The sequence below is a fragment of the Aquarana catesbeiana genome, linkage group LG12, assembly GCF_042186555.1.
Source record: "Aquarana catesbeiana isolate 2022-GZ linkage group LG12, ASM4218655v1, whole genome shotgun sequence".
In the NCBI taxonomy this organism is placed as follows: domain Eukaryota; kingdom Metazoa; phylum Chordata; class Amphibia; order Anura; family Ranidae; genus Aquarana; species Aquarana catesbeiana.
In genome coordinates this window covers 33527353-33551513 of record NC_133335.1, presented here as the reverse complement: position 1 = coordinate 33551513, position 24161 = coordinate 33527353, and the positions used below count along the sequence as shown (strand labels likewise).

General features: G+C 42.1%; 1 protein-coding gene across 1 annotated transcript in view; it reads left to right on the top strand.

Annotated features, from left to right (window-relative positions):
• The window catches only part of LOC141114077 (cadherin-like protein 26), a 177405-nt gene extending 170601 nt beyond the window's left edge, over nucleotides 1-6804 (top strand). The window contains exon 20 of the mRNA XM_073607538.1: nucleotides 2830-6804. Within this exon, the coding sequence (XP_073463639.1) occupies nucleotides 2830-3018 (189 nt within the window). The 3' untranslated portion in view covers nucleotides 3019-6804. The remainder of the gene's footprint in view (nucleotides 1-2829) is intronic.
• Nucleotides 6805-24161: the final 17357 nt, after the last annotated feature.

Here is a 24161-nt window from a genome sequence, read left to right as displayed (position 1 = left end):
GCATAATGGCAGCGTTGGGCAAATGGGTGTACCTGTACATCCCGCTTTAATTGGTGGGGCTAGCGCATGTGCGCCCGCCGCGTACAGTGTGACTGTGCCTGTGTGACCCGCGGATTCGATGCCCGCCGGTCTCCCGGTGATCGTGTCACAGAGCTGCAAAATGGGGAAGTGCCTATGCTAAATGATTAGGCACTACTACAGTGTGAAACGCGTCAGATTTCCTACAATTTTCTGCTGTGGCATGCGTCGTTTATGATCATCATTCAAGAAAGGTAATTCATTATTTTGAGTGTGGCTGTCCAGGACTTTTTTTTCTCTACTTCGTCATTTACGCAGTAATCAGTGCATTTTTATAGCACTGATCGCTGTATAAATGACAATGGTCCCAAAATAGTGTCAAAAGTGTCCGCCATATTGTTGCAGTCCTGATAAAAATCTCAGATCGCCGCCATTACTAATAAAAATAAATAAATAATAAAAATGCCATAAAACTATCCCCTATTTTGTAGAAGCTATAACTTTTGCGCAAAACCAGCCAATATACTCTTATTGCGATTTTTTGGGGTTTTTTTTACCAAAAATATGTAGAATACATATCGGCCTAAAGTGAGGAAAAAAATTATTTAAAAAAAAAAAATTTGGGGGATATTTATTATAGCAAAAAGTAAAAAATATTGTTTTTTTTTCAAAATTGTTGCTTTTTTTTTTGTTTATAGCTCAAAAAATAAAAACCGCAGAGGTGATCAAATACCACCAAAAGAAAGCTCTATTTGTGGGGAAAAAAGGACGTCAATTTTGTTTGGGTGCAACGTCGCATGACCGCGCAATTGTCAGTTAAAGCGGCGCAGTGCGCGAATCGCAAAAAATGCTCTGGTCAGGAAGGGGATAGAATCTGACGGGGCTGAAGCGGTTAAAGTGTATCCTGGCCCCACAAACTGAAAATACTATTTAATTCATTTTCAAATATTGAAAGCCGACTCACCCATCCATCCATGTTTCCATTTCGTTTAGAAATCACTTTGAAAAATATCCTCCTCCCATTCCTAGCCACGGCCATCTTGAGTAAGGGCAGATTCATGTAGAATTTACTTTCTGGAATCCATCTACCCTTAACTCAAGCATGTAGACAGGTGGGTGGTGCTTAGCTTAGAAAGCTCCACCTCCAAGATGAGTTTCGTTTCACTTTAAAGTGACAGAAATCTGGAGTTTGGTGTTAATGGCTTTCTTTAACAAGACCACCACTATAACATGCACTTCCAAAGCCACATACTGTTACTAGACAAGTGCATTGCCAAAAAATTTGTTTTTATGGTTTTTTTATGTTTATCGGGTCATTCGTTACGATTGAAATTGGTTATTTTGCAAAAAAGTGTAACTTCGGGAAAAAATCTAATTCGTTATGTTCCATTCGTTTAGATGCAGTATTCGTAAAATTTGAAAATTCGAAAATCCTAAATAATAAGTAACTAATAACAACTATTAAATTATAGGTATTGGAATTTCCTTTTAAATTTGGCTGTTTATGAATGTAACGAATATGAATTTATCCAAATTTACGAATTATCCCAAATAACGAATGCCGCATCTAAATGAATGGAACGTAATGAATTAATAATAATAATAAAACGTTTTTTTTTTTTTTTATTATTATTAATTAGTTATGTTCCATTCATTTAGATGTGGCATTCGTAACTTTGGATACAACTAACATCCAAATTTGAAAGGAAATTCCAATACCTATAATTTAATAGTTATTTTTATTAGTTGGTTATTTCGGATTTTCTTTCTTTAGAATTTTCAGATTTTCATTCTTATTTTTCCGATTTTTCGAATGTACAAATTTTTGAATTTACAAATTTTCATTTTCGGAACAATTCGTTAAGTTTCGTTAATTCGAATATTTCCGAATTAATGAATTTATTGAAAAATTCATTTGGAACAAAACGAATTGCACATATCTAACTGCTACACAAAGACTGAAAGGTGGTATCACATAAGGAGCTATGGGTTAAATTTGGGTACAACTTTTAACCTCCCTGACGGTATTCCCGAGTGTGGCTCGGGGTTAAATTTCAGCACCATTAGCGGTAACCCCGAGCCACACTCAGGATTGAATTGCAGGATCCTGGAGCGGTATACTTACCTTGTCCCCAGGATCCTGCAATGTCCCCCCGCTGCGTCTGTGGGCTGTGTCCTCCTCCCGAAGCCAAAGCCTCCCTGTGCTCCTAGGCTCCGTTCCCTGCGAGCGTCGCGACGCACGGGGGCGGGGCCTGGCGGCAAATTTAAAAAAATGTAGAAAACAGCGATATTAAATTAGAACACTTGCAGAATTGAGCGATAGTGAATCGTGGGGAAATTATTTTTATTATTATTATTTTTTAATTATTTATATTTATTTATTATATTATAATTTATGATTTTGTGTTTCAAACTTCATCATACCCGGGATATCTACTAGAGTCTTGTTTGGACAGATATAAGTGTGTTATTGTTAAGAATTACAGGCCTACAATATAAAACGCCAAATTTCTATGCAAAATAATTGTACCGTTTTCAGCACCTAAAATCCGACATAATCATACCGCCAGGGAGGTTAACGCTGCTCATGGAATTTAGCACTTTAGAAAGCTATAAAAGTTTTACAAAAAGGACTTGATCTAAGAGGCAAGAATAGGTGGTCCACTACCGTTAACCCCCCTCCTTGTGCTTAACACGCAACTTCCAAAGAACACATCTACAAAGTAAACAAGTCCTTCCACTTTACAACATTACAGTAAAGAGAACTTTTTTCAGTAATCGGTTCCTAATCTTTGCTTTCTATCCTTTTAGCGGTTGCATGGACTTTCTGATGACGACGACCAAGGCGTGTACAAGCCTCGGGTATATGCATTCGAAGGGGAACTTGATCGAAACGCCTCGATGGAATCTATCAACTGCCCAGATGACACCATGGACTTTAGTTTCCTGGATCAGTTTGACCCAAAGTTTGCCAGATTAGAAGAAATCTGTAAGAAGTAAAGATGCATCTATTTTTTATTTTTTTTTAATTGCAGACTGAATTCACTGGCACCTCTGCCTGGCTTTGCCCTGAGCAGCTCTTGAAAATGCATCTTAAAGGACTGAGATATTGTCTCAAACAAGCTTACACGGCTGGGACTGAGGGGAATTATTGCTACACTGCAGCTTTTATGTTATGTGCTGAGTATTGTACTGTATGTGCCTCCTTTTTTTTTTTTTGTTCTGCTCACTTAATTTGAAATAAATTATGTTGGATCAGATGAGAGCTTGTAACTCTACCAAGTCTGTCCCTGGAACAGTGTGCCAGACCTCCAGGATTACTGGCTGAGAGCTTCTCGGGAACAACGGAACCAAACCGGATACAATTAATGTTAATCACTGAAACACAAAACACTAGCACTGATTTATGGGACGAATGCTTGACCATCTGCAGTGCAAAAACCTTTATGGACCAGTCCATGAAAGACCACAAGAAAAAAAAAAAAACTGATGGCTACTGCAAATATATTCAGGTATGGTTTTCTCCTAGCTGGCACAGCCACTCCACCCACCATTTGGTTTTAGGTCATACGATTGCTACAGTATAGAAAGGGTTATGGGCCGGTCCTATACCTTTTCCACGTCGAGCTCCTATTTAGGTCACCTTAGGCTGGTTGCCCAGAACTGTCTGCAGCCCCATCTCTCCACATCAGGTTTTAGTTTAAAGAAACGCCTAAGCAGTAAGCACAGAGCAGACGACGGTTGTATCCGTGCAAAAGTCAAGTTCGTCTACAGCAGGGGTCTCAAACCAGCGGTCCTCCAGCTGTTGCGGAAATTACAAGTCCCCTCATGCCTCTGCCTGTGGGAGTCATGCTTGTAACTATCAGCCTTGCAATGCCTCATGGGAACTGTAGTTCTGCAACAGCTGGAGGGCCACCAGTTTGGGACCCCTGGTCTACAGGTTGTCCTGCCTGGGGTTTTTTTTTTTTTCTAAAATCTGGACACGGCTACTTTACTGAATGGGTAGCAACTTGAAAATAGTTTTTTTTTTAATATCTTTACTTTGTAACTACAATTCCTAATCAGACGTCTGAAGGTTCAGAGTGCAGAAACCAGATTTATGTCTTATGTAGTCAGATCTGCGGGAAGTTACTGTGGCTAACTGAGCTTTGCCTTACTGAAACGCGTGGCATCATTTATGTACACAACAATGACAGACAATCTCTCAGTTACAAATCAGACTTTGCTAGCTTGACAATACCAAAAAAAACCTAGCTATGCACCTTTTATAATTCCTAACAGCGCAAATGGATCGCTATTGTATTCAGCAACCCATGCCTGCCGGATACCAACAGTGACTACATCTGATTGGAATTGTATCTGAAATTTTCACCGGCTTCTTTGATCAAAGTGGATTGGGAAACCAACCTTTGTGGAGCCGGGTAGTGCCAACAGGGCCACTGCAGAACTGGCCAACATTCCAGCAATGTATGGCCAGCTTTATTACTGAACTGGTTGTGCACTATGGTGCTGAACTAAAGCAGCCATGCAGCTGTTGATAGGTAATTGTCTGAAGTATAGGATAAACTCTTCATTTGATTCAATTTTCATAAATTAGCTGATTTCTTGCTCTGTACACCACTGCATTATAAAAGTGATTTAACCCCTTCCGGACCGCCCACCGTCGTTATACGTCAGTACTTTGAAGAGAAGTATCGCTGTTATAGCAGCAGCTAGCTGCCATAAACTCCGGTATCCTCTTCTTCAGTGAGCGGTCTGGTTTCAGAGAAAAGTGGTCTCTGCGGCGGATTCGCCGCAAGATCACTTTTATCGGTGGGGAGAGGGCCCCCTCCTGCCGCGCTCCGTGGCCTCCACCGCTTACCAGAGCCGTCACCAGCGGCGGAGGTGATCGGATCCTTCTTGTGGTCTGACATGGAGACGAGTGAGGGTAAGATGGTCCCCATCCATCTCCATATCATTGCAGGGCGGAAGCGACGTCAAAATGTTACTTCCGCCCATAGCTCTTAAAGGGCCATTTTTTTTTTTCATTTTTTTAAATGACAATTTTTTATTTTTATTTTTTTTATTGCAAGTGTAAATATGAGATCTGAGGTCTTTTTGACCCCAGATCTCATATTTAAGAGGACCTGTCATGCTTTTTTTCTATTACAAGGGATGTTTACATTCCTTGTAATAGGAATAAAAGTGAGACATTTTTTTTTAAACAGTGTAAAAATAAAAGGTAAAATAAATAAGAAGAAAAAAAAATTTTAAATGCGCCCTGTCCCGCCGAGCTCGCACGCAGAAGCGAACGCATATGTGAGTAGCGCCCACCTATGAAAATGGTGTTTAAACCACACATGTGAGGTATAGCCGCGGTCGGTAGAGCGAGAGCAATAATTCTAGCACTAGACCTCCTCTGTAACTCAAAACATGCAACCTGTAGAATTTTTTAAACGTCGCCTATGGAGATTTTTAAGGGTAAAAGTTTGTCGCCATTCCACGAGTGGGCGCACTTTTGAAGCATGACATGTTGGGTATCAGTTTACTCGGCGTAACATTATCTCTCACAATATAAAAAAAAATGGGCTAACTTCACTGTTGACTTAATTTTTAATTCAAAAAAGTGTGTTTTTTTTTTTTACAAAAAATGTGTGCTTGTAAGACCGCTGCGCAAATACAGTGTGACAGAAAATATTGCAACGACCGCCATTTTATTCTCTAGGGTGTTTGAAAAAAACTGTCTAATGTTTGGGGGTTCTAAGTAATTTTCTAGCAAAAAAACCTGCTTTTAACTTGTAAACAACAAACCTCAGAAAGAGGCTCGGTCCCTAAGTGGTTAAGATCTTGTTTACACTTACAGCTGGGGGAAGATGGTAAAAATTGACAGTTGAGCCGCAGTTGACCCAACCTCCCATTTTAAAATGGCGGACGGAGTGGGTGGTCGCTATGACGCACCTGTGATGCTTTCCTACAGCAAGTTCTATACCACATCCTATGTTCAGCCAGCTGTGCCGCTGCCAAACTTGACCCATTCAAGTGGACAGGGACGTGCCACAACCAGTCCGCAACGCATGCAGTTGTGTCTGGATGCATAGGTAAAAACAGGCATTGTGTAGGCAACATACCTCTTAAATGCTTTCTGAAAACAATCAACTACGGTTCGCTTTATAGAGGTGATGCAATGACAGCCGTACCTTTTTAAAACAAGCCCTAAAATTAGTTCTTTTAACTAAATGTTTCTATGTACATGCAGAATCAGGAGCTTTTGCAGTGAAAACATCTACCTCATCAAACAATAGACCACTGGTACTGGTAACATGGAAAAGAAAGGCGGTCTGCCTACAAGGGTCCAGTATCAATCCATTATTCTTTCATATTATATATTTATAAGCAAAGTTTCAGTTGAAAAGGAGTTCAAAACTGGAGTTGGACATTTAAAACATAACGCCTTTTCATCTAATGAAAACCAGAAAATAAATTCTAATTGATTGCCATGGACAACGGCTCCAGATTTCAGCTAATTTTTCTTTTCTCCAGTTTCAATACATCAGCTTTGCAAAAACAAGAGCGGCCAATAAGCGGAGCTAATAGACCCCAATAAAGACTCAAAGAATTTGAGATAATATGGTTTGAATAGCCACTCAAAAAGTAGGAACTCAGTGAAAAGAGTAATGTATTTTTTTATAACAGTTTTTTTAATGCATTGTTTAAATGGAGTCCAATGTTTTGCTATGTGTATATCTTTACGCCATGTTTTAAGTTTCGTAAATTACATTTTTGGTTTAATAAAAAAGGTTTAACTCATTCTGTCTCATTAGTCTATTGTTACATACATCTTATGGGGTGTATTAGTCAAATTAATGACAAGGATTTGTTTAGCGGAATGAAATGTTACTAGAGTTCTTAAACTACGTTTATAAATAATTTAAAAATGTAAATTGTGAAAATCTCATTGGTTCAAAGCGGTTCTTCACCCAGTCCTAAAAAAATAAAAAAAATTAAAGTCAGCAACTGACTTAAAAGGACACTGACTGTCCACGGGGTCCAGCGCTGTGCTCACCCGAACCGCTTCTTCACCAGTTTTCAGGTACCCGGTCCCGGAATGTTTACTGTGGGCAGCCGGCTGCGCTTTATGAATGATCAGCATTCTGGGACCTGTGATGTGTCCTAGAAGGTTGGGGAAGGAAGAACTTGTAGGGCATTGCTGTGGCAATCCAACAAGAAGTGGGTACCTGTCAAAACCAGGTACCCCCCCCCCCCCCCAATCCATCTATCATATCAACTACTTTGTGCATCATACCCTGTTTTTTTTTTTTTTCTGGACAAATTGGGCTTTCATTTAGTAGTAAATCATTATGGATATCTCCCTGATTTTATTTATTTTTTATTATCAAAGGAAAACTGGCCCAAAATAGTTTAACCACTTGCCGACCGCTGCACGCCGATATACGTCGGCACAATGGCAGTGGTGGGCAAATGGCTGTACCTGTAAGTCACCTTTTAATTGGTGGGGCTAGCAGGCGTGCGCTCGCCACATACAGCATGACCGTGCCCGCGGGACCTGCAGACTCTATGTCCGCCGGTGTCCTGGCGATCGTGTCACGGAGCCGCAGAACGGGGAAGTGCCTATGTAAACAAGGCATTTCCCCGTTCTGCCTTGTGTCATGACAGAGATCACTGCTCCCTGTCATGGGGAGCAATGATCGCCGTCATGTCAGTTGAAGCCCACCCCCCCCCCACAGTTAGAATCACTCACTAGGACACACTTAACCCCTTGATCGCCCCCTAGTGTTTAACCCCTTCCCTACCAGTGTCATTTACACAGTAATCAGTGCATTTTTATAGCACTGATCGCTGTATAAATGACAATGGTCCCAAAATAGTGTCAAAAGCGTCCGATGTGTCCGCCATAATGTCATAGTCACGATAAAAATCACAGATCGCCACCATTACTAATAAAAAAAATAATAATAAAAATGCTATAAAACTATCCCCTATTTTGTAGACGCTATAACTTTTGCGCAAACCAATCAATATACGCTTACTGTGATTTTTTTTTTTTTTTTTTTTTTTTTTACAAAAAATATGTAGATGAATACATATCAGCCTAAACTGAGGAAAAAAATATTTTTTTTATATATTTTTGGGGAATATTTATTATAGCAAAAAGTAAAAAAAATATTGCTTTTTTTTCAAAATTGTCGCTCTTTTTATGTTTATAGTGCAAAAAGTAAAAACTGCAGAGGTGATCAAATACCACCAAAAGAAGGCTCTATTTGTGGGAAAAAAAGGACATCGATTTTGTTTTGGGAGCCACGTCGCACGACCGCGCAATTTTTGTCAGTTAAAGTGACGCAGTGCCGAATCGCAAAAAGTGCTCTGGTCAGGAAGGGGGTAAAATCTTCTGGGGCTTTTTTTAATTTAGTTGTATATTTCTTGCTACTACCATAACCTACCACCAAAGAACAACCCCAAAAAATTTTTCTCACTCCTGATGATTGACATATGTGTATGTTATTTGTTTTTTTTCTACCTATAAACACACTGACGCTTCTACTAATTAAAAAAAAAATTCTGTCCAAAAAATATTGACCTTTGACCCTGACCTTGACCCAAACACTAACCCTGGCATTGACCTAGATCAAACCTTGATCTAGGTATTTTTTATTATTTTGTTATTTTTGTTTTTCTATCTCTGTAAGGACATGGAAGGATACAATGTATCTTTCTTGTCCATTCACAGAAATAGAAAACACAGGGGCAGGCCTCATAGTGACTGATCACTGTGACAGCAAATCAGAGCCTACCACAGCCATCAGATGACCTGGAATCAGACATTCCAGGACCCGACCGTTGGAATGGAGCTCGAGATTCTCAGAAAAAAAAAAAGCCCAGTGCAGTGGGGCCGCATGTTTGTTTGACATCGGAGCCAAAGGGTTTAAAAGTCATTGTCAATAATTTTGTATCTGCAACTTTTACTAAAATAGTACTTGCTAATCCGGCCAATAAGGTCCCTGTTTAGGCACAGCATGTGAAATTGTGACAACACTGTCAAGCCTGTCTCCTAACTGTGCTCCTTCATTGTCACCCTGTCACAGGGGCATCCTATGGAGACTACATGTGGCCACTTCTGCTCACATTATGCAGACATGGTCCATAGTTGTCACCATCTAGAAACCCACACTGAGAAATGCCATACATCCCTGCGAGTGCATGTACACAGAAAGTGACTGCAGGAGACTATCACCACTAAGCTGCAACAAAGAATGATTAAAAAAAAGGTTAAGATTCTAGAAAAAAATAAATAATAGTTTGACACGGTACTAAATATCATTCATTTAGTTAGTGATTACACTCAACCATTGATATGCTTTACCTGAATATTCAGATGGGTCTTTCGTTTAGTTTTGGTTCGTTGTCATTCGTAAAATACATAATTTCGTTCTGTTATATTCGTTATGTTATGTTAATTAGTTTTCGGATAATTCGTTATCATTCATAGTGTCGATATTCGTTATACTGAATCTCGAATCATGTCAAATTCATTCGTTATATCTGCTATAATTTCTTTTGTATTATTTGAAGTTCGATATTTATGTATGTATATTGATTCGTGATAATATGTAGTTTGGAAAGTTTTTTGAATCTATTAACACACACAATGACAATATCTCTTCTCCTCTGCTCAAATACAATACAACCCCCTTCTCACTCAGTTCTTAATCATGTCAATTTAATTTGTTATATTCGCTATAATTTCTTTTGTATTAGTTGAAATGTGATATTTATGTATGTATATTGATTCGTGATAATGATTCGTAGTTTGGAAATTTTATTGAATCTATTAACACCCACAATGACAATATCTCTTCTCCTCTGCTCAATACAACACCCTTCTCAATCAGTTCTCAGGATTGCACTTTGCCAGTAATTCAACCTCCAGCACAAAATTAATCAGCTGATTGGACTGTAAGATTTACTTTGAGTTGACCTTTGTTTCATTAGATCTTTAACGAATTACCGAATCATGTGGAATCCATTCATTATATCTGCTATAATTTCTTTCAAATTAGTTGAAATTCGATATTTATGTATGTATATTGATTCGTGATAATGATTCGTAGTTTGGAAAGTCGTTTGTTTATTGAAATCTATTAACACGCACAATATCAATATCTCTTCTCCTCTGCTCAAATACAATACAACACCCTTCTTACTCAGTTCTTAATCATGTCGAATTAATTCGTTATATTCGCTATAATTTCTTTCGTATTAGTTGAAATTCGTTATTTTTTTATTCGGACATTCGAATGCATCCGAATGTCAGAAAGATGCAAAATTCAGCCAAATTTCGATTTGTTACGAAACGAATTGCACATGTCTAGTCTTTACCAGAATTTACCATTTTTTGCTAATTTAAGGTAAAAGTTGAAAAGGTACAGAGAACAAACCAGAGTTTGAAAGCAGAGAAAAAAGTGGGGGGAAAAAAAATAAAGGGGGGGGGGTGAAAAATTTTTTTTTTTACTGCAAATAAAAAGATGAAGACGTGACCAAAGCAACAAATTGCCTTACTGCACTATTTTTGTTTATCTGCAATAGAAAATCTTTCATTTTCTTGTTCATAAATTCTCTAAAGCAGTGCTCATTCGGTTACAAGCCTCCCTTACATTACACCTCCCAAATGCAGCTCATCATTGCTCTACTCAACACACAAACAACGTTTATTCTGTCTTTCCTCTACCATAATGTGCAAACAGGGAAAATAATGAGCGGGATACAATTACATCAGAGCAATGGGAAATTCATTCTTCTGCTGCCATAAAGAGAAGCTGAGTGGGGAGGTAAAGCCGAGTGATCACTGATGGAGTTACTAAACTGTCAACCATCTCATTTACCCAGGTGTATTATAGATGTACGTATACGTGAAAGATATATAAATGTGCCAACTATTAGCTACATAAGCTTTTCCTATAGAAATTTAATTGTAGCTTTACACATCTACTTATTCTGGAAACTGACAATTTATTAAGCTTTTTTTTTTGTTTCCCAAGGTGTATATTTGAGATGTTGTGCTGTTTTTCCAAGGGCACCTCGGTTTTCAGTAATTACAGCTATCATACCGTCTTTATTTTGAAACCACACAAACCAGGTGGTAAAATGTGTTTAATGAATCCACATGCGCTCACGTCATTGGGTTGTAGCCAAGAAAAAAAACACACCAACGAATATATGGTGCGCACACACACACAGCAGACATTGGGAATATAAACTGCTGGTGAAGTACAATACTGAGAACAGGACTCCAAAATAGAAATTGGCAATGTGACAATACTTCCAGCTAATAAAATCCCCCCCAAACAGGCCAGTACAGCAGGGCTCATAACTTGTCTTTGCTGCAGACAAAACATAAAGTCCTGCAGGAACAGTTAAAGTCAGATTAGCTAAGCAAGTTTCCCTAAGCACACATCATACCAGCTATATGATTAAAGCTGTTCTGCCCTGTGTGTGTGTGTGTGTGTGTATATATATATATATATATATATATATATATATATATATATATATATATACTGAAAAGAAAAAAGGGCGTCTCTAAGTGCAGAAGTAAAACTTTATATTTCCCAAAAGGGTTAAAAACACTTACAAATAGGTGGATGGGTAGAAGCAGTGGTGTATTTAGGTGTTGCGCTGCCCTAGGCTTGACTAAACTCGTGTATCCCCTAATTTAACTATGACCCACCCCTTCCTGTCAAGGCCACACCCCTTGCTGTTTAAGACCCGTCCTGATATTTTCGAGTGGTGACACTAGTTCTGAGGGCCTCGGGGCAATGGATTCCTTTTAATTTGCATAGATTTCCTCTCACTTCCTGTTTGGCTATGGGGCAGGAAGTGAAGGGAAATTTCTGCACTGGGACTTGGATGGTAAAAAATAAACTGACAGGGGTTTTAACCCTTCCTTACTCTATCCAAAATGAAAAAAAAAAAAAAAAGTGTTGCCTATAGTTCTATTTTAAGCACAAATTTCTGATCATTTTATGGAGAGGGCTAAGAAGATATAACCATGTCAATGGTGCAGCAGAAAACATAGCACAGTGAAAAAGGTTTGTGGTCTAGGATGATAGGACAGTCAAAATTAGAAGCGGCGCCCCCACCCCACAGCTGCGGAATGCAGGCCGCCCGCAAACTGGAAGCAGTGCAGCCGCTTTATGGGGGTGCTAGACTAATTTTCCTCTCAGCCCAGTCCACCCCATAAGACTGGCGCTACACTAATAGTGTAGTGCAAGCCGGCGGGGACTCTTTCCATGCTGCCCCCCTGCAAAGTGCTGCCCTAGGCCTGGGCCTTGCCGGCCTAGGCCAGGATACAGCGTTGGGTAGAAAGCACATCATATTTGTAATATGGCGGGTGGTTCGGCATTCCGGTAGTCCCAAGGAGTCTCATTGATATTGGCAGGTGTGATTCTATGGCAGCATATTCTGAAGTGGCCGACAGATGGAAGCCACAACTCTTCTGGATACTGGGAAGACAGCATGGAAGCCGAATCCAGTTAGTGACGTTAGCAGGAAGGAACCAGTGTGGACAGCAAGCCGGAAGTTACTAATATGATGTGCTTCTACCCATCCACCCTTTTGGAAGTGTTTTAGAGGCGCCTTTTTTTATTTTCATTTTACTTCCAGAGTTTGCTTCTCTCCAAGTGCTGCCGAAAGTGCATGAAGACCCTCTTCTATTTCTACATAGACTGATATCTGCTTGGTTTGTTACTCAGAGCTCCCTTATACACATTTTTATCTGGATTCCTGTATATATATTACTTATACAGGACCCGTAAAGCTATTTATTAAATAGGCATAGCTCCCAACTGGCCCTGATTTGGAGCAATGACCCTCTGTCCCTCTTTCCCCCTCATTTGTCCCTCATTTTGGTCTGATCTATATAGTCTTATATAAAATGCACTTTTTATCCTTCAAAAAGTGTTTCCAAGTGCTAAACCTTTCATCCAAATTCTAAATTGCTGCATTTGTAAACTTTAAAAACCAATATAAAGGAATAGTAGTGGTAAAAAAAAAGTCCTTGTGAATTTAACATTTTTTTTTTGGTTAATTCTTCTTTAAGGGGGTGTGGCAGGGGGCGTGTCCTATGCCTACATACGTTTGCAAGTTAGGTGTCCCTCATTCCCATCTCAAAATGTTGGGAGGTGTGAATATGGTGGTGTAAGTAGTGTTGCTGTGTATGTGTAGTCTTTAGATCCCTGATGCACAAACTCCAGCCTGATTTCCACAAAGCTCATATACTTATTTGTGTGGCCCTCAGACCCCAGTAGTCATCTGGGGGCCTGTAATGACTGATCTTTAGCATTCTCACTTTTCATGGCTCTGCCTATGTCCTGCAGCTTGTCCAGTCTTCAACCAAACCTGTAGCACAGGGCTTGAAAATTCCGCTCGCCGAATGCGAGGGTAAATTCCTTTCTGGCGAGCACAGTAATGCCCTGTACATTTATTGATGGAGCAATGTGATCTCCAGGCCTTGGGGATCAATTTGCATTCCACTTGCGCTCCAAGCCTCATTTTGAAGCCGATTTCCGGTTTCCGACTTCTTCGGCCTCGCCATTATACTGGCAGCGCCGCTGAGGGGACAGGTGCAGGAGAGGTCCGCTCTCCTCTGCTGAGGGAGACACAAGGAGAGGTCCGCTCTCCACCGCCATGGGGGACACAAGGAGAGATCCGCTCTCCACTGCCGTGGCGGACACGTGAAGGAGAGGTCTGCCATCGGTGCACATCCCTACACCCGCCAGCTTAAGGTAAATGACCTGGGGACCCTGATGTAAGAGGGAGGGGCCCTCTGGGGACACTGATTTAGGGGGTCCTCTGGGGACACTGATGTAAGAGGGGGGCTCTCTGGGGACACTGATGTAAGATGGGGGCTCTCTGGGAACACTGATGTAAGAGGGCTCCCTCTGGGCACACTTATTTAGGGGGGCCTCTGGGAACCCTGATGTAAGAGGGGCTCTCTGGGGACCCTGATGTAAGAGGGGAGGGGCCCTCTGGGGGACACTGATTTAAGAGGAGGGCCCTCTGGGGACACTTATTTAGGGGGGCCCTCTGGAAACACTTATTTAGGGGGGTTCTGGGGACTCTGATGTTAGGGGGGGCCTCTGGGGACCCTGATGTAAGGGGGCACTCTCTGGGGACACTGATGTAAGGGGGCGCTCTCTGGGGACACTGATGTAAGGGGGCGCTCTCTGGGGACCCTGATGTAAGGGGGGCTCTCTGGGGACCCTGATGTAATTGCAGTTTTTTTATATTTTGGACTCTTTATTCTAAACAAAAATGTAATTTCATAAGCTTTAAGGGGGCGGGGTTGGTGGACGGACCTGGGCAAAGTTTGGTGGGGCAATTGGTGGAGAGTAAGGTTTTTGGCTGGCTAGTAGGTCTATGTGAGGGAAAACACTGCGCTAACTAAAGTAAAAAGATGAGCAGCTACATACAGTATGGCAAACACAATAGATGGTGAAAAAATGTAGCGCATGATAAACAGGTGGTTGGGACCTCTAGGATGGACTCCACGGAAACTCCAAGAACCAAACGAGTCAGCTGTCACTGCTGGAACTCAAGACTGGAATCTTGTAGGGAGGGTGTACCAGGTGTACCAGGGCGGGACACACACTCACATCAGAGTAATATGTGGAGAAGAGAATATTGCTTCCACATAGTGCAGATAAAAGGGGGGCGTGTTATTTCTCTGCACACCCCTTCCAAAGCGATTCTATGGCTCAGCCATATATATATGGCAGTAGAGCAGTAGACGGTGTCAGCAGGGCAGAGATTGTTTACTTTTATTTTTATTTTTTTTTATTATAACTTTTTTACAATTGTATTATTTTTTACAATAATTTATTGTTATTATTATGTTTTTTTTTTTTTTTTACAATTTATTAGGAGCCCCATTGGGGGACTTTGGTGAAATATCAGGGGTCTGAACAGCCTCACTTTTGAGACAGAGAAATGGACTGAGGACAGAGATTTCCCAGTCCCTTTCTCTGCAGCCAAGCAGTAAGGGGAATCTGCGCAGCACAGGGTGATTAGGGTGTGCCCAGGCACCCCTGGCACACCCTGTGCGCACGCCTATGTGTGGCACTATGCTTTCAAGACTCTATGTCGCTGACAGTGGAGTCCACCTGATCCGGTAAGAGCATACACTTACTACTCATCCATTGATGCTGTTTCCTTCTGATGTTGTTCCCACGGACGGATCAATACATCCATTGTCAACACTTTGAAACTCACCATTCCGGGTTCCTGTTTTTGTGTTTACACACCGTTGGACATTTTATCACATATATTTTTGCTTTAGGCAATCAAAATTTTTGTCCGTCACCTATTTAGCCCATTGAACCCTTTTTAAGGACTTGTAGTTATATGGACTTTTTGTTTCACACTAATATCATGGCTAGTAGGTCTAGACTTGAAACTTTAAGCCCTGCTATAACATGTTTACATTCTTTAACCATCTCCTGTAATATGTCTACAGTTTCTGACAGTGCTCTGTGGCATTAGATATACAGAATATTATGTGCGGCCCTTAGTTATTTTTGGGGCCACTACAGACACACCCCCCCCCCCCCCCTATACTTTGTAAGCTGACCAACACTGCTTTAGGTACTGATAACACTACAATTAGAGTAAAACCTTGGTTTGAGAGTAACTTGGTTTGAGAGCGTTTTGCAAAACAAGCAAAATTTTTAAATAAATTTTGACTTGATATACAAGCGATGTCTTGATATACAAATAGCGTCATATCACAACTGAGTATAAAAGAGAAGAGAGGAGCCTCTAAGGCCTCACTCACACGAGGCGGACTCCGTTTCCACTGAACCCGTCTCGGTCCGCCGGCTCAGCGGGAGATCAGTCCATTGATCTCCGCTGAGCCGGCGGATGACCGGTCCCTCTCTGCTCACTGTGCGGGGGGGAAGGGCTTGTCAGGCGCCGCTGCTGCCTATGGAGGGATCGGATGAAAACGGACAGCATGTCCGTTTTCGTCAGATCTCACCCGATCCAATCCGCCAGTGACGGATCTGGACATAGGGCCATCTGTCTGCTTTTAGCGAATCGGACGGGGTTGGATGTCAGCGGACATGTCTCCGCTGACATCCATCGCTCCATAGGCTAACATGGAGCGCCCGTTCAGGTCCGCCGTCAAAACTGACAGGCGGACCTGAACGGTCCGATCGTGTGAAAGGGGCCTAAGTGTAGCAATATGGTTACATTTAATGAAGGCATAACATTTAGCAACATATTGCTACACTTAGAGGAACCTCTCTTCTCTTTTATACTCTGGAGCTCCTGCTGGATTTTGCTTCTAATCCCCTTGTGGAGGCTTCCATTTGTGGATGGACATTTTATGGTTACACAACCTATCACATTGCTATATTCTTTGTTGTATGGACTATAAACTGAAGGACTTATGAATAAATGGTTGTGGAACTTATCATTTGAGTTTCCATTATTTCTTATGGGGAAATTTGCTTTGATATACAAGTGCTTTGTATTACAAGCATGTTTCTGGAACAAATTATGCTCGCAATCCAAGGTTTTACTGTTATTACCAAAAATAGGAGGTAAAACAGCAGACAGCAGAGGGAGCCAACGATCCACCGACAAATCCGTTTATATCCCCAGATCATTGCTACTATAATCCTCATTATAATGATCTATATAACATGCAGATTTACCTGAAAACTGGCATAATAAGACACAAAGGCCCCACTCACCCCCATTCAATGCATCGGAATTTTTTGCAATAGAAGTATTCTGTATCTATATGACATAAGGTGTTTGATGGGGATAGTGAAAGACTAGGAGAAGATCATTCATTCATGCCGCAGCAATGAATACAAAGCATTAAAAATGAAAAAGGAAGGAAAAATTCCAGAAATGTGATTCCAAGAACAAATATTTACAGCCAAGACAGTAAATATTACTAGACAATATTTACAAGACTGTCCCTTTGGAGTAAACAGGCAATTGACAAGCATATACTGTAAGCCGTATTAAGCCTACAAATGAAAACTTCTTATAATACAGCTTGCCAATCATTAGATGTGGTGGCTGCATTACTTTCTTTTTTAGTTCCCCCCTCTTTTGTTTTCACCTGGTGATCTTCCAGTACCTCCTGTCTTAGGGTGGCTCTACTCTATGGAGGAGCAATGGCTACATCTTTGGACAGCAGCATTGGCAAGTGTGGGGGAAGGGTAGTGTTGAAGTCAAACCAGATTTAGATTGGACTTGACTAATAAATGAATGCAGAATTTTAAACACTTGCCGACCGGCTCACACTGATATACGTCGGCAGAAGGGCACGTACAGGCATATTAACGTACCTGTACGTTGCCCTTTAAGAAGCTGTTTGCGGGCGCGCCGCGAGCCCCGTGAGCATGCTCGCGGGTCCCACGGACTCAATGTCCATGGGGATACCCCCGATCATCTCACGGAGAGGAAGAACAGGGAAATGCTGATGTAAACAAGCATTTCCCGTTCTGCCTAGTGACAAGACACTGATCACAGCTTCCTGTGATCGGGAGCGGTGATCAGTGTTGTGTCACACATAGCCCCTCCCCCCCACAGTTAGAATCACTCCCTAGGACACACTTAACCCCTTCACTGCCCCTCCTGGTTAACCCCTTCACTGCCAGTCACATTTACACAGTAATCAGTGCATTTTTAATCGCACTGATAGCTGTATAAATGTGAATGGTCCCAACATAGTGCCAAAAGTGTCCGATCTGTCCGCCATAATGTCGCAGTCACGATAGAAATCAATGATCGTGACCATTACTAGTAAAAAAAAAAATTATTATTAAAAATGCCATAAAACTATCCCCTATTTTGTAGATGCTATAACTTTTGCGCAAACCAAACAATAAACGCTTATTGCGACAAAAATACGTAGAAGAATACGTATTGGCCTAAACTGAGAAAAAAATGTTTTTTTTATATATTTTTGGTGGATATTTATTATAGCAAAAAGTAAAAAATAATGCGTTTTTTTACCAAATTGTCGCTATTTTTTTGTTTATAGCGCAAAAGATAAAAACCGCAGAGGTGATCAAATACCACCAAAAGAAATCTCTATTTGTGGGGAAAAAAGGACGTCAATTTTGTTTGGGTACAACGTCGCACGACCGCGCAATTGTCAGTTAAAGCGACGCAGTGCTGAATCTCAAAAAGTGCTCTGGTCTTTGGCCAGCCAAATGGTCCGAGCTTAAGTGGCTAGCTAACCCTTTTTAAGCAGTTACAGCAACAGGTATTCTTTTTTCTTTTGGGATTAAAAAGGTTTTTTTTTTTGCAAATCTATTAAAAACATTTAACAGAAAAACAACATACACTGGTCATGACGAGTGTTAACTTTGGTACGTACAGAAATATGATATAAGGCAAACGGTTACATGAAACAAGGCAGGGAGCTTAAGGCATCACAATGGTCTCAGCAGGCTGGCTTCATGGGTAGGAGGACAACGTGGAGCTAAAACGTGCATCTCAGAACCATATGTTACATTCACAATTGCAGATTCCTATTTATTAGCAGAAGATAATGGGTTAAGTAGGGTGTGAGTCTGAGGCTGTGGAGGAACCGCCAGCCATTTGGACCAAACCTTCTCATATTTTTGAGGGCAACCCCTACTGTTCATTTTGTGTAACCTGTGTGGGGTAAAATATGCGTGATGGACCATCTTGAACTGTATTAGTCGGTCTCTCAGGGAGACCAGGGATCTGAAAGGGAAGTCCCATATGTCATCCCAATCGTCATTGTCAAAGTCGGGAATGTCGTGTAGCCATTTGTTCCTGAGTTTCTCCAGAGTAGGGAGGGAAGTCATTATTAAATGAGAGTAAAGTCACGAGGTGGGCTTATTTGCACATCCGGACCTGAGGAGGTCCTCTAATGTGGATTGGACGATCTGGAGGGGAGAACTGGAGAATTGGTGACTGAAGGCATGGGAAAGTTGTAGATATCTAAAAAAAATAGCGCTGCGGGATGTTGAAATCAAAGATCAATTTGGGGAGTGGGGCCAGAGATTGATTGGAGATTACTTGGTCCACTGTTTTAACGTTGAATTTAGTCCAAGCGTGGGGTTCGGGCAATTTGTAAATATGCTCCAGGGTGGGGTTCAACCACAAGGGGCAGCTGGAGAAAATGCATTTTTAGGGTACCTTTCAATTTCAAGTCCCGCCCCCCCGTGCACGAAGTGTGGTGTGTATAGAGGGGGTCAGCGGGTATGGGGCCTTTTGGCCACGGAAAAGTAAAAATTTCAGCGCTTCCAACGATTTCACCACTGCCGCCTCAACCAAGGTGGCGGGATTTGTCATATCGGGAGTGAGCCACCAAGCCGCTGTAACTAGCTGGGTGGCTAGGAAAAATTTAGATTGGGTCAGGGCACACCAGTCCTCCCTGGGAGGACCGGCGTTCAAGTGTTGACCATCCATATCTTGGGGACTGGGTCCCCCAGATAAAGGAGGTGAAGAGGCTATGTAGCCGGGTGAAGAAGGATTTGGGAATCCATTGCGGAGATTGGCGAAGTAGGTAGGTAAATTTGGGTAGGATTTTAATTTTTATCAGATTTATCCGACCTAGCAATGATAAGGGTAGTGACTCCCATGCCTTCAGTCTCAGCCGTGTCTCCTGAATCACTGGGGATAGATTCAGGGGAAAGAAATCTGAAGCCTGCCTTGAGACTACCACCCCAAGGTACTTGAAGCACTCAACCCATTGTAGGGGTATATCGGAAGGGGCAGTGGTACGAGCTGCAGGGTCTATAGGGAACAAAAGAGACTTTGACTAGTTAACCTTGAGGCCTGTGACAATGGAGAATGAGTTCAGAATCTGCAGTGCTCCTTTGAGCAGGATAAAAAAGGTTTAACACGAATAAAAGCTGATCATTTTATGTATGCACCCATCAGTGTTAAATGGTTTGTCTCGACCCTCTAACTGTCACTTTTGCTGGACAGCTTGGTCTTTTCAAGGGTAAAAACTGTACAGAAATAAAAAGTAAAAACATTTTTTGCAAACATTACATGTGGAATTGGTAAGCTGCAATATAATACACTTTTGTTTTTGGCTTTAAGGTGTCAGGGCTTGGCTCAGCCCTTCTCTGAGCTGGCCGCTCAGCTGTCAGCTAATTGCCAGCTCCTATCTCTCCACAGTTACTCAGCTGTTGATGGTATCCTGCTCATCAGTCCTGCCTACTTAAGCCGTACAGTCCAGAGGAGCTCTGCCTTTGCCTTGGTCAACGTCACAGAAACTATCTCCTGCGATCCTGTTCAAGACTTGCTTTGCTGACATCCCTTCTGGCTCCGGATCCTGCTTGCTATTTCACTACATTGATCTCTGACTTCTAGCTTGGCTGACTATCCATTCTGGTTACCAAACTTTGGCTATGTTTTGATTATGTTTGTTCTTTTTACTATTATTATTAAACAAGTGTGATTTAACTGTATTTCTGTCTCGGTCTGATTTCATGGTTTCTGACATAAGGCCCCTTTCATACGGGGTGGATCCGCTCAGCAGAGTCCGCCAGCTCAGCAGGAGATCAAGCCGTTGATCTCTGCTGAGCTGGCGGATGACAGGTCCGTCTCTGCTCACTGAGCTGGGAGGGCCCTGTCAGAGCCCCGCTGATTCCTATGGGGAGATCGGACAAAAAACGGACAGCATGTCCATTTTCATCAGATCTCATCCGATCCGCCAGACAGATGGCTGAACCTATCGCCATATGTCTGTCTTCAGCGGATCGGCTGGCAGGCGGGTGTCAGCGGACACATCTCCGCTGACACCCTGCTGCCCATAGGAGTCAATGGGTAGCCCGTTCGGATCTGCATGAAAAACAGACAGGCAGATCCGAACGGGCTTATCACGTGAAAGGGGCCTAATACGGCTTTAAAGAGGTTGTAAACTGCTGAAAAAAAAAACCTGTAAGACAACGCATAATGTGCTAGTATGAATCGCATACTAGCAAATTATGAAATACCTTAGAATGAAGCCCTTCCAGCGGCGAGCTGACACCGCTGAAAGGGCTGACATCTTCCCTTGGTGTTTCTTCTGGGTTTGTGGGCTCCGACAATTTGAGTGTCCGGAGCCGCAATGATGTCACTCCTGCACATGCACACAGGGGGCCGCCTTTTGTGGCACGGGCTCTGCAGGTACGGCACCATAATGTATGATGTCATCGGCTGCATGCACTCTGAACATCTCCTAAACAGTGCAAGTTTAGGAGATATTCACAGTACCTACAGGTAAGCCTTATTCTATGCTTAGCTGTAGCTACAAGTGATGTAACAGAGTTTACAAATGCTTTTAATTGTACCCTATTGCATTTCTGTTGTGAAAACCTTTGTTAAAAACCCATCCAGGAAGGCTTAGGATTCAGAAAGCAAGTGTGCAAATAACGGATTCTAGTCACCCCCTTTTTCCCTTTATTCTCACTCTACTTGCACACTACAGTGAGGGAAAAAGGTATTTGATCCCCTGCTAATTTTGTACATATGTCCACTGACAAAAATGATTAGTCTATAATTTTAATGGTAGGTTTATTTTAACAGTAAGAGACAGAATAATAACAAAAAATTCCAGAAAAACGCATTTCAAAAAAGTTATAAATTGATTTGCATTTTAATGAGTAAAATAAGTATTTGACCCCTTCGCAAAACATGACTTAGTACTTGGTGGCAAACCCCTTTTTGGCAATCACAGAGGTCAGACGCTTCTTGTAGTTGGCCACCAGGTTTGCACACATCTCAGGAGGGATTTTGTCCCACTCCTCCTTGCAGATCCTCTCCAAGTCATTAAGACTACTTTCACACTGAGGCGCTTTAGCGGTGTTGTAGCGCTAAAAATAGCGCCCGCAAAGCACCTCTCCTGTCAATCCAGTGTGAAAGCCTGAGTGCTTTCACACTGGAGCAGTGTGCTTGCGGAATGTTAAAAAAAAGTCCTGCAAGCAGCATCTTTGGGGCACTTTAGGAGCGGTGTATACCTTTGAAATCAATGGGCAGCGCCACCAAATCTGCCTTCAGCAGTGGCGATACACGGGCTCTATTAACCCCTTTATTGGCCGCTAGTGGGGGTTAAAAGCTCCCCGCTAGCGGCTGAAAAGCACCGTTAAAATGACGGTAAATCACAGCTAAAAATAGTCATTTACCACCGACACCCCCCACCGCCTCAGTGTGAAAGTGCCCTAAGGTTTCCAGGCTGATGTTTGGTAACTCAAACCTTCAGCTCCCTCCACAAATTTTGTATAGGATTAAGGTCTGGAGACTGGCTAGGCCACTCCAGGACCTTAATGTGTTTCTTCTTGAGCCACTCCTTTGTTGCCTTGGCCATGTGTTTTGGGTCATTGTCATGCTGCAATACCCATCCACGGCCCATTTTCAATGCCCTGGCTGGGGGAAGGAGGTTCTAATCCAAGATTTGACAGTACATGGCCCGTCCATTCGTCCCTTTGATGCGGTGAAGTTGTCCTGTCCCCTTAGCAGAAAAACAACCCCAAAGCATAATGTTTCCACCTCCATGTTTGACGGAGGGGATGGTGTTCTTGGGGTCATAGGCAACATTCCTCCTTCTCCAAACATGGCGAGTTGAGTTGATGCCAAAGAGCTCGATTTTAGTCTCATCTGACCACAACACTTTCACCTAATTCACCTCTGAATCATTCAGATGTTCGTTAGCAAACTTCAGACGGGCCTGTACATGTGCTTTCTTGAGCAGGTGGACCTTGTGGGCGCTGCAGGATTTCAGTCCTTCATGGTAGTGTGTTACCAATTGTTTTCTTGGTGACTATGGTCCCAGCTTCTTTGAGATCATTGACACGATTCTCCTGTGTAGTTCTGGGCTGATTCCACACCCTTCTCATGATCATTGAGGTAAGATCTTGCATGGGGCCCCAGACCGAGGGAGATTGACAGTTATTTTGTGTTTCTTCCATTTGCGAAAAATCGCACCAACTGTTGTCAACCTCTCACCAAGCTGCTTGGTGGTGGTCTTGTAGCTCATTACAGCCTTGTGCAGGTCTACAATTTTGTCCCTGACATCCTTGGACAGCTCTTTGCTCTTGGCCATGGTGGAGAGATTGGAATCTGATTGCTTCTGTGGACAGTTGTCTTTTATACAGGTAACAACTGTATATTGTCTACCTAAAGAATATACAAAAAAAAAATAAAATAAAAAAATAAAATATACAAAAAAAAAACAAATTTAGAATCTGCATTGTATGTTAATATGAGGAAGCTCTCATTATGAAAAAAAATGGCCTGTCCTAGGACTACACGTTTATGACTTTTCTCAGAAATGTTTGTAGTCAGCCATGAGGCCTTCTCTTGAGAAATGTCTAAAGGTAACAAATATTTTGTTAACACATACTGTGTGAATTGGAAAATGTAACTAATAGGGGGTTCTCTCAAATAGGTCAGTAAAAGTGCTAAGAACATTTTCAGCAAGTACAGAAGATACCAATTGATCTCACCAGAAATGTGATATCTTTGTAACTTCCTGTGAGTTACAAAGAAAGGGTCCTCATCCATCTTGTGTACATTACTAGTTCCATCAAATCACCATGTAATGTTGAGAACCTGTGTATTGTTGAGTTTTAGTGTCAGGAAGCTAGTTGTTAGTTACCGTATTTATCGGCGTATAACACGTACTTTTTTCCCCTTAAAATCAGGGGAAAATCGTGGGTGCGTGTTATACGCCGATCCCCGCTAATTGTGATCTATTGGAGCGATCACCGCCGACATTCACATAGCGTGTAGTTTTAAATATGGCGCCGCGGAGTTCGGAGGGACTCGGCGGAGCTGAACGAGCGCCGCCGAGATACACATAGTCGAGTGTTCTCGGCTCTTTCCGGCGCCGCTCACAGTCACGCCCAGTCCCGCCGTGGGACCTGTGTTATGTCCATCATAGGGCGGGACTGGGTGGGACTGTGAGCGGTGCCGGAAAGAGCCAAGTACACTCGACTATGTGTATCTCAGCGGCGCTTGTTCAGCTCCGCCGAGTCCCTCCGAACTCCGCGGCGCCATATTTAAAACTACATGCTATGTGTATGTCGGCGGCGATCTGTCCAAGCATGTAATGGACACTGGGGGGCAAGGCTGCACTGACCACTGGGGCAAGGCTGCACTGACCA